The sequence below is a fragment of the Chiloscyllium punctatum genome, chromosome 32 (genome assembly GCF_047496795.1).
Source record: "Chiloscyllium punctatum isolate Juve2018m chromosome 32, sChiPun1.3, whole genome shotgun sequence".
Classification (NCBI taxonomy): Eukaryota; Metazoa; Chordata; class Chondrichthyes; order Orectolobiformes; family Hemiscylliidae; genus Chiloscyllium; species Chiloscyllium punctatum.
The window spans coordinates 47628267-47640476 of NC_092770.1; the positions used below are offsets into that span (position 1 = coordinate 47628267).

The 12210-nt window shown below is 40.9% G+C and overlaps 1 protein-coding gene across 5 annotated transcripts in view; it reads right to left on the bottom strand.

Annotated features, from left to right (window-relative positions):
- The window catches only part of LOC140458142 (ELKS/Rab6-interacting/CAST family member 1-like), a 917474-nt gene that overhangs the window by 542165 nt on the left and 363099 nt on the right, over window positions 1-12210 (bottom strand). For all 5 annotated transcript variants that reach the window (XM_072552282.1, XM_072552281.1, XM_072552285.1 and 2 more), the window contains one exon: window positions 5498-5629. In XM_072552282.1, coding sequence (XP_072408383.1) covers window positions 5498-5629 — 132 coding nt within the window. The remainder of the gene's footprint in view (window positions 1-5497; window positions 5630-12210) is intronic.

Below are 12210 nucleotides of genomic sequence, written 5' to 3' on the forward strand. Positions count from 1 at the left end.
CTCACAATACAGATTGTTGTGCAATAATTTGAGTTTTATTCCTCAGCAACCTGGCGCTACAGAAAATCACTCTATAGATAACTGCTTCAGAAAATCGTTACACCTGTTCAATAGAAAGTTTGCATTATCCAAACAACGTTCTCCATTCGTCAAATGCATTATTGCCAATTCGCACTGACAAAATGTGTGTTATAGCAGAATGACCTGTACATTATCTTGTCATCGTGAAGTGGGGTAACATGATCATCCCACAGTCTTTTGTCCTACTTAGAAGGCTTGTGCAAGTGATGAGGTTATCATAGTCATCCTTGCTCTTTCAGAGCATATTAAACACTGCACCTTCTCAAAATCTTGGGACGTTGGGCTAATGTTTCCAGTACCGTCCAATTTAGGAATCTCTCCCACCTAGCTACTGTGCAACTGTACTCACAACTGAAACAGATGTTCCATAACGTCAGTCATAATTGTCATATTAAGTTGTTTTCTAAGTATAATTGAGTAACAGATAAAATGCAGAACTCTCTGAGGTAGTTCAGACATACAAAGAATGGAAATCAGACAAATAATGATTTCTCTGAATAGGAATAGTAGACAGCTGGAGATAATGCAAATGAACTAGAAAAGAAAATCCCATACCTTGAACCATTTAAGGCCAAAGTTGTTGCACTCATGCAAACTTTCATTAACATGCTTCGCACAGGCATTGTGTAGCATAATGGAATAAAAGAAAGAGAAGCATGCAAAGTATTTACTAGAAGATCAGACAGAAGCACTTAAAGCACATTACCAGAGGCAAATTCTATTATTTCACAACAATTTACATGTATGTCTTATTCATTTAATAATCATCTGGAATTCACATTTTATAGACATACTCGAGAAGTTCATTTGTTATACTGAGGTATGCGGGTCCTTGTCAGTAATGTAGAAGACAGAATCCATTTAACAATAGACAACAATTTTAAGAAAAACATTCCTTGACATTAACTATTCAATTAAAATTTAAACAAGCTAAAATGATCATAAATCTTTAAAAATATTTTGAACTTATTTTACTCAAAACATTTTTTTAAAACTAATTTTTCACATCATTCCTCATTACTCAACATTTTGCAAATAAAGGAACTGATCACAGAAATATCATTAACACAGTTTTAGCGCTACTTAAGTGATCATGGTCAATCATGTTTTCCAACTTAATAACACAGGGCTGAATCTTACATTGTTTTGGCTAATTCTGAGCTGCATAGAGTTTTTTTGGGGAGATTACCACCACCAGGCCTAGGGAGATATCTCACCAAACTTCCTCAATAAACTACTTAGCCCTCTGCTATGACATCTGGCATGTCTGATTCCAATGCCAACTTACCATGCAACCTTCCCATGCACTTTGCATTAAATGAGGGTTGTGCCACGAGTGCTCTTAGAATCTGGCACATATCTGATGTCAATGCCCGTGGGTGTGGATGCGTGTGGCTGGTACTCATGGAGCCTGCCTTGACATGGTGGTGCCCAATGTTCAACATGGAATTCAATAAGAACATGCAACAAGTTGAGTTTGCCAGGACCTCACCCTGGTTTCCATTTTGACTTTTCTCAATGTCTAGCTTGTTGCGACTTTGGTGAAATAGAAACCGGAACATTAATGAGATGAATTGGGATATCAATAAGATATTTAACAAGCAATAATCCCTCTTAATAGAGGACTTTCCACTACCAAGAAACACGACACATTGCTTGTGAAAAGCATAAAAGATGCACTTGCCATCAAGATAGGCCTCGCTGGATTTGTAGCCCATTTTTGCTATAAATCTTGCATTACTCAAACCCCTAGAATATTCTGCTCTACACAATTTACTAAGAATTCTCAATAGTATTTCCTTTTTCCCTTCTTTCTTTACTTACTAATACTCTCCCCAATCTCTTTAAAAGTGTTCAATTGTTGGTTGGTTACAATTTCATAGGTATTGAAGATCGTCTAACACATCATTTCAATAATCATACTTTGTGTGGGCTCTTAGACTTATTTAATATTTTCTAATCAACCTTTTCAGCAATGTTATTACACACCATTGTAGTAGGGGGGGACCTGTACTCTGTACCTCCTAGCTCAGAGGTACGAACACTAGACCTTTAGACATTTGGCTTAATTCCATTGTTGCAATAGAGGCTAATTGCAACATAATTTGCTGCAAACCCAACTTATTTCCCATTCATAACACTCACTGGTCAGGTCAATCACAGCTTGACTGAGCTCAGCTAACTCAGAACAGTCCAGATCTTGAACCTGGTATGTTTCAGTTCTGTATATGTGCACGCTCAGATGCAATTGCATCATACCAGTTTTGCACTGACTTCACAATCTCTGACACCATTAGCGCACACTGTTCCACACAAACACAAAGCCCACCATGTGTCTATAAACAGCAAAAAATTAGAGATGTGTCTCTCTTCAGAACCACAAAGCATAGGGAATTTGAAACTCATAACATCATGAAATTGACTGCACAACCCTCCACACAACCATGGTCACTCAGCCCTCCATACACCCCTGATAACAATTACACATTCTTTTTTAAGACAAGAATAACATCCAATATGCAATGCCCAACATTAACATGAATAATGACCAGAATTGTATTGATGGTTAGTATTAGTGCTATTTTCAACAAAAAAAATATAGAGAATGAGAATTAACTGGAGAAATCTCAACACAACAGCTATACCTATTAATTAATGCACAGTGCAGATCCAGTATTCATTATATAATGATTGTGCAACTGATTATGTACTTAACTAATTGAAACAACTTACTAACTATAAGTGTCCTGTATCTCATGTAGAGAAAACTGTGCAATACCATCTTTCTCCTACAATTCTGTCAAAGCTGGTTAGGCTGAGATAAAAAGCTTCATTGGCATAATAACTATGCTTCATGTGGTTTTAAAACTTTAAATAAAAAACAATTTATTATACCATGGAAAGTGATTCTGCTGCTCTGTTTATCATAATAGTCACCTCATACATAAAGATTATATAGAAACTTGCAAAATTTGTGTTCTCAAACAAATACAGATTTCAATTTGCCTATGATTCAGATGCAGAAATAAAAGTGCAGTCAAATAATGCAAACTGAAGTATTATGAATAAATAATACTCACATTTTCAATGTGCAGACTCCAGTTTGGATCCTACATTTGACAGAGGTTTTGATTTTATATTTAAAAAATTTTAAAAATAAGAAAACGAAATCCACTCTTCCCCATTTTAAATGCGAGGCCTAGTTCAAGATACCTCATGAAAGAAATATCCTCTTAGCATCTAATCAGTCAAGCCCCCTCAGAAATCTTTTAAATCAACTTGTTCAGTAATATTCTTACAGTGGGACTTGAACCCAGGTCTTCTATCTTAGAGGCATGCACACTAACATTGCACCACAATAGTCTCCTCAGAATAGAGTCATTGAATCATAATCACACAGCATAGAAACAGACCCTTCAATCCCACTAGTGCATGCCGACCATGTTCCCAAACTAAACTAGCCTACCCATCTGCATTTGGCCCATATCCCTCCACTAGCCAACCACTTGAAGGAGCGGCATTCCAAAAGCTAATGCTTCCAAATAAACCTGTTAGACTATGAACTGGTGTTGTGTGATTTTTAACTTTATTCCTGGATCCAATGTGATCGAACCTTATTAAACAGTCTATCATGCAGAAGACCTTGCTAAAGACCACATGGACAACATCCATTCTGTCTTCATATATTTTCTTGGTCACCTCTTCAAAAAGTCAATCAAGTTTGTGAAAAATGATTTCCCACAACATAGTATGGAGTGAATTGTACTGAATGGAAATTAACATCTGCCACATCAAGGTCTTCAAGTGGAAGCCGAGATGGATTATCCATTTGGCACTTCTGGCAGAAGATGATTCCAAATAGTTTATACGGGTCTTTTGATGTGATGGGCTCCCAATAGTTAAGAATGGGGACATTTGTGGAGACGCCTCACCTGCTGCACATTAGCTGTTACGCTTTCTGTATAAGAGGGTGACTACATTTCAAAAGCACTTTCTTGGCTGTAAGGTTACAAGATGTTTGGTGATTGTGAACTGCCTCCTTAAAGACTCTGTGGGTCTAACTACAGCACATGTTTTGCAGTGATTCAAGTAAGCAACTCACCACCACTTCTAGGGATGAGCAATTAATGCTGGCCAGCCAGCATGAATGAATAGAAAAAAAATTATATAGATGTCAGCATTTCTTCCTTTTTCAAAATCCAAAACACAATTGTAGATTTGTGGATCACACCCAATTGAGGGGGCTAGTGAATATCGAAGAGAATTGCTTTCAATTACAGGCGGGCATTTATAAACTTGTAGATAGGCACATAATTGGCTAATGATTTCCAACACAAATAAATGTGAGATAGCACATTTTGGTAGGAAGAAAAGGGAGGTCACTCTTTAATTGAAATGTGCAAGTTTGGGTGGTTTAGAGAAACAATGAGCTTTTAAAATATGCCGCAAGTTATCAAGGCCCTAAAGAAAGCAAATTAATTTTCAGTGTTTGTTACTAGAGGGATGGGTTTGAAATGTCACATTAAAATTACATTGATTTGAGTAGTGTCATGTTATAGCACTGTTCCTAATTCTGGTCACAAATTACAAAAACAATTTATAGCCTCTAGAGGGGAGGCTTTAAAACATTCACAAGGTTAATACCTGAAATGCAATATAAACATATCAGGAAAAGATGGACAGGGTGGGTCTCTTCCCTTTCGGCAAAAAAGTAGTTGAGAGGTGACCTTATAGTTTAGAGATCATTAAAGTTATGCAAGGTTTTGACAGAATGGTTACAGAGAGAATATGTTCTCTTGCATGTAAGACCATAACTAGATGCCATAAAATGAAATAATTCCAGAGTAATCGTGAAACAATTATAATTGGAAATGCACAAGAGGACAGGATAAGAGGGTGGAGATAATACCTTTGATGGTTTTGGAGCTGGAAAAGGTTACAGAGGTAGGGAGGGGCGAGGCCACTGGGTGATGACAAACTGACAATAATCTATTTAAAGTCAAAATGTTGCTTGACCAGGAGCCAATGTGGGTCATGGAGCTCAGATGATAAACTGGACATGCATCAAGATACTGGCAGATTTTGGATGAATTCACATTTACAAAAGATAGAATGAGGGCATTCAGCCAAGAGTGCACTGGGATAGCTAAGCCTAGTGATGACAAATGAATGGATGTTGATAGCAGTAGGAAATGAGCAGAGTTGTGCAAATTTGTGCGACATTACACAAGTGGAAATAGTGACATTAATCATGATTAGTAATTCATCTCCAGATCAAATGTGAAATCAAGGTTGTGAACAGCCTGGTTTAATGTCACATATTATACATTTGGGATGAAATGTTTACATGGATGGTACAGAAATGTTAATATAAATGAAAATTGTGCATTGACTGGTGGTTGCACATACTACTGACCTGTTTCTCAGAATTGTTTCTGGCAGCTTCTTCTTGTGCTAACACCATCTCACGTTCTGCTGTTATCTGTACACTTTCCCTTAAAGCCTCTTCTAATTCCTCAATCCGGTCATCTTTTTGTCGTAAAGTATCCTGAATAAATGATGAGAAAAGGCAATGACCACTCATGTATTTGAAAAGTACAAGACATTTGATAGGACCAACATTACACATGAGATCATGATACACAGTTAACCTACATCTGTTTCCTAAGATGTAGGCAGCACACAATTTCATGCTGTCAGATTATGACTATAATTGTGGTGTGCTACCAGGATAAACCACACTGCTGAGTGGCTGCCCACCCGAGCAGAGCACAACATTGAGACAGTCTAGCACCACTTAAACTTAGCAACATTCTTTAAAATCAGGTTACACCTCTTAAAGGGGCATATATTCTGACTGGCACCAGTGCTGTCAGTCACTGCAGAAGATTGCTCAAACTGAAAATAATCATTGAAAAATGTAACAACAGTGAGACAGTCTGCTCCAAGTTCTGCATCACCGTATATTTTAAGGATTTAGGGGTAGATGGGAAAATGAAGTTGAGGCCACAATCAAAATCGCCACGCTATGATTAAATGGCAGAGCAGGCTCGAAGGAGCCAAATGGCCAATTCCCATTCCTAATTCATATATTCATAACATAGCAGTACAGCTCCTGACAGAGGGGTTGGATATATGCACAGTGGTGTTCTAGGCACAAGGAGACATGGGTATTCTGATAGACACAGTGAAGGCAGATGAATGCTTGACACCACAGCACAGCACTGAGGATGCTGGATATTTTATTCCAAGAAGATCAAATGACTTTAGAAGAGTGGTCATTGTCAGTGAAATCGAATGTCGTATCTTTATAAACAAAATGAGTAATAGCGCTGTACAACACAGGAACAAATCTTTCAGTCCAATTCATCTATGCCAACTAAATATTCTAAATTAATCTAGTCCCATTTGCCAGCATTTGGCCTATATCCCTCTGATTCCTTCCTATTTGGATGCCTTTGAAATGTTGTGATTGTACCAGCCTTCACCACTTTCTCTGGCAGCTCATTTCATGCATGCACCACCCTCTACATGTCCCTTGGGTCTCTTTTAAATCTTTCCCCTCTCACCTTAAATCAATGCCCTCTAGTTTTGGATTCTGAGAGCCTGAGAAAAGGAACTTGGCTATTTAGCCTGTCCATGCCCCTCATGATTTTATAAATTCCTATAAGTTCACCTTCTCAGCCTCTGATGCTCCAGGGAAAGTAATCCCAGCCTGTTCAGCCTCTCCCTCCATCTCAAACAGTCCAACACGAGCAGCGTCCTTGTAAATCTTTTCTGAATCCTTTTAAGTTTCACAACATCTTTCCTATAGCAGGGAGACCAGAATTGAATGCAGTACTCCAAAAGTGGCCTAACCAATGTCATGCACAGTTACAACATGACCTCCCAACACCTATACTGGATGCACTGACTAATAAAAGTAAGCATTCAAAATACCTTGTTCACTACCCTCTCTACCTGCGACTCCAACTTCAAGGAACTATGAACCTGTACCTCAAGGTCTCCTTATCTGGCAACACTACTCAGGACTCTACCATTAGTCCTTCCCACATTTGCCTTACCAAAATGCAACACCTCACATTTATTTAAGTAAACTACATCTGCCACCCCTCTGCTCCAATCGAGGTCCCGTTGTACTCAGAATCATTAGCCTCAGGTCACCACCACAACTTCATGCTTCTCCCAATGATCTCAATGACTGATTTTTTAAATGAACACAAAAGTGAAATACTGAAGATGCTGGAAATCTGAAATAGAAGAAATATTTCTGAAATAGAATAAGAAATGTTATAAATACTCAGCAAGTCAGGCAGTATTTGTGCATAGAAATAGAGTTAATGTTTCAGTTTGATGGTTCTGTTTCCATAATGAGTGTCATGAGTATTTCTAGCATATTTTGATTTTATTTCAGGTTGCAAATTTGAGGGTTCACCTCAATTTCACATGTAGCACCTTTGCGAGCCTCACACCAACACTTCTCAGCCTGCATGCTTCCAATTATTCAGCTATGACTGCATCAGCAACCATATACACTACAGCACCCTTAGTGACACACATTGCTTTCTTTTTCAGGCCAATGCAGTTGACAGCTGTAGGCTTCATCACCTTATCTGTGATGGAGAGGCACAGTTGCACATCCTCACCCAGAGATTTGGTGTTTCCATAACTGGTACAGCCATGAACGAGGGTTTGAAAACATCAAATCCGAAATTATGCTCAGACCAAATTTATGCCCTTCTCAAATCTCACGTCTCTTATTCCACAATCTCTTCTAATTTACAAGCTGCTGACAGGTTAACTATGGGTCTCTTATTTCCCCCATCTCCATTCACCGTAAACTTACACTTGTCAATGTCTCGTTTCCACTTCAGAAGGAACAACACCAAAGCAGAATATCTGTTTCAAAGAGGTGCGAAAGCTTTTAAAATCGTGAGGTGACAGATGAGAAAAAGGTGAAAGTTGATATTCAGAGGTATTTGAGCATTCATGAACATGAATATGAATCAGGTAAAAACAATGACTGCAGATGCTGAAAACCAAATACTGGATTAGTGGTGCTGGAAGAGCACAGCAGTTCAGGCAGCATGCAACGAGCAGCGAAATCGACGTTTCGGGCAAAAGCCCTTCATCAGGAATAAAGCTACAGCAGGCAATTAGGTCAGCAAATAACAGCCTTTTTTTAAGGGAGTTGGACTACAACACCAAGGTGGTTTTGGTGCATTGTAAAGTATTGTGTGCAGATTTGCCTAAGAATGCATACAATTTTTTTATGTGGTGTGATAAAGATTCAGTAGATTGATTCCTCAGACAGGAAAGACAATTTTGAGGACAGAGTGAGTAGAACACGCTCATTGGAAATGTTAACAGGCTATGGTTTCTGTGTGGAGAGCCGAGAATGAATTGCTATCTTCTAAGGATAAGGAAACCAAGACATAGAAGCAGGATGTGGAAAACTGTCTTTCATCAAACTACTGAGTGTTTTTGGAACTGTTGAGGCTCACTCCAGTAGTCTGTTGGAAATCAAGCACCACAGCCCCCAGGGTTGTTACAAAGGTTAAAGATTTTATTCAAAAATACACAAAATTCCCCAATTTATCCGTCTTTCAGGCCCAGATTGACAGAAAGCCTAGTTCAGATTTCTGTACTTAATTATTATTTCAAATAAATAGGTTCCAGTTACAGATAAACAGATGCAAACCATCAACGTTTAACTTCACAATTTAAAAATCTAACGCTCTTATAAACAACCCCTAAACACACATGCAAACACATTAAGACAACAAAAAAGGGTGTGATGGGCGGAGGGAAAAAGATTTTTTAAAACTTTAAAAATATATTTTATTCACAAAAAAATCTTTGTATATATACATTGTCACAAAAGCAGTTTGGTTCTGTACAGTTGCATGTCAAGGAAAAAAACAAAACATTGGACTTTGATTCCATCGAAAAAAACAAAAGACCTCTCTGACACATTCAATACTGATATTTGCATATATTTGAGGCACTAGAAGGGTCCATAAACTGAACGGATCTCCATTTACGTGCAGTAAGAAGACCTCAAACAATGGTCTTTCCTTACTGCACCTTGACAGCAGCTGCCCCAAGCTTTAGTGCATCCCTCAGTACTAAAGGGACTTTGGAATGTACCAGTCTGCAACACACAGTTGGGGTCAACTCTTTATTCTCAAAGACCAACAGGTCTCAGGCAGACAAAAGTGTGTCGTTCACCGGGTTAATGCTTCTCCAGGCACAGATGATGTTTGTCTCGGTGTCCGTGCCAGGGAACAGCCCATAGAGCACAGAGTCCTGTGACACAGAGCAGCGTAAGACAAATCTCGACACAAACCAATGTATCTCTCTCCAGACTTCCTTCGCAAAGGCACATATGCAGAAGGAGATGTGTAACAGTCTCTACCTCCCCACTGCCAGTTTGAGGGCAGCGTTCAGTAGCACAGATCAATTGGTGTACATGAAGGATTTCACAGGTAGTGCCCTTCTTCCCACCAGTCAAGTGGTATCATGGTGCTTGTTGGAAAAAGTGCTGGTGATGAGGCATTCTGCTAAACAACTTTGACAGTCTGCTCAGGGAACAACCTGACAGGATCCATCCTCTCCTTTTCCTGCAGAGTCTTGAGGATGCTACTTGCTGACCACTTCCTGATGGATCGGTGGTCAAAAGGGTAATTTTCTTAGCAAATTTCTCGATGAAGGACAGGTGATACGGAACGGTCCAACTACTTGGAGCATTCCACGACAATGAGGCCAGTTCCATCCTTTACAACACCAGTGACAGGTAAAATCTCAGTACGTAGTGACACTTGGTGTTTGCATACCAAGGGTCTTTCCACAGCTTGCTGAGGGCAATGTTGGATACATTCATCCATGTTCCCCCCCCACCCACCCCTTCCCCCTTATCCAGAGTTTTGTAGATGGAATCCCTGCAGACACAGTCCATCTAAGATCTCCAACTAAAGTGGAAGATGGCTCAGGTAACTGAATACTTCGGGGAATGAGCCAAACCTATGCAACGTACAACAGAGAGAGTGCCCTACACCTTATGATCAGGTTTTTACCTGCAATGGAGGGGGAGCGGTGCTCCCTAAAGGCCAGTTTTTGCTTCGCTTTGGCGATGCACTTTTCTCAGGATTTTGTGCACGCCCCAGCACCTTCAGATAATCTGCCCTGACAGTGAAGGGAATGAAGGATCACTCGGCCCAGTTTCCAAAGAAAATGGCCTCATTCTTGCCTTGTTTTACCTTGGCTCCTGAGGCCAGTTCAAACTGGTCGTAGATGCTGATGAGTCTGTGCACTGACAGCGGATCTAAGCAGAAAACGGCAATGTTGTCCACGTACAGGGAAGTTTCGACCTCCCCTGCCTGGTATAGTCAACCCTCTCAGGCTCACAACCCTCTGATGGAACCAACGAAAGGCTCTATATAACACATAAGCAAGGCAGAAGAGAGTGGGCAGCCCTGCCTGACTCCAGATCTGATCAGGAACCTTTTATATTCACACCCATTGACTGAGACTACACTAACGATTCCCTCCCCAAAACCCACTTTGGAGAGCGCATCCCACATATATGGGTGCAATATCCTGTCAAAGACCTTGCCCTGGTCCAAGCTGATGAGGCAGGCTTTCACCCCTCCAATCCTGCATGAAGGCCATTGTATCCTTGAGGAGCGCGGGACTCTGTAATTGGCCTGTCCAGTACAGCACAAGTTTGGTTGGGGTTAAACACCAATCCCTCAATAGATCTGACCCAACTAGCAGAGACCTTAAACAGGATTTAGTAGTCTGCATTCAGCAATGAAATTGGTTGCCAATTTCGAGAGTCACAGAGTATGCCACGGAAACAAACCCTTCGGACCAACTTGCTGACCTGATATCCCAACCCCCTCTCCCCCTTCCGCTTGTAGCTGAGGGCAATGATACCTTTCCTCATGGATTCACACGTTACCTGACAGAAACACACTGCTGTACACCACCAGCAAGTCCTGACCAATCAAGTCCCAAAAAGCCGAATATAACTTGGCCAGTAAACCATCACTTCTGGGGGTTTTATTCTTTGCTAACAACTCAAGAGCCTTGGTCACCTCACCTAGAGAGAAAGGTTGGTCCAGCCTCTCCCGTGTCTTGTCATCTAAGATCTTCATGATAGACAACAGGAACGGCTGGCAGCCGCACTGTCTATGGGCTTCATGCCATGTAGTCTGGTATAAAAGGATTTGCTGATTCACAGTATGTCAGACTGAGATGACATTATCAAGCCATCTTCTACCTTTAGGCTGTTGAGCACAGAGCTCTCCTTGTGCACCTTCTGGAAGGAGAAACATGAGCACACCTCATCCTGCTCCACGGTGCAGATCCTAGACCAGAAGATTATTTTTGGAGACCTCTGAGGCAAATAGCTTGCTCGCTTTTCACCTCCTGAAAATCTTTCATGTGATTGACATCCATTATCTGCAGCAGGAATAGATTCTACATGGTTTTTGCCACCTCTCTCTCATCTTCTGAACATCTTTGAGGATAAAGAATCTCTTGATGTTCCCCTTGACTGTTTCCCACCAGTCTGCTGGAGACTCAAACAGTGGCTTCATAGTTTTCCAACCTGTGTAATCCCTTTTGAGCTCCTCAATGATGTCTGGGGACAGCAGTTTCAGCTTCCACACTCCCTTGCCAGCCCACTGATCATCCTGTAGGTGACAGGTGGCCAGTCGGAGACAGTAGTCAGAGAAGGACACTGGCTTGACGTTGCTGGATCAGGCTTGAGCAGACAGACCCATTTGACCGCGGCCAGGTTATCTACACTATACTCCAACTGCAGTGGTGCTGAAGACGTTGTGCAGCTTGAGGATTTTGACTGTTGCCATCAGAACTCTGGATTTAGCGTCAGGTTTGCTGTCAGCTCCTCTGGATCATCCACATGTATCGATGCAGTCGAAGTCTCAGGCTAGAATGACCGCCTGAACATCGCCAGCAGCAGTGGGAGGACAGCCAGCTGCACGCTCTTTACCACTGGGGCCTACGCATTAATTGGTGTTTGGGCAGCATGGTGGCTCAGTTGTTAGCACTGCTGCCTCACAGCGCCAGGGACCCATGTTCGATTCCCACTTCGGTGACTGT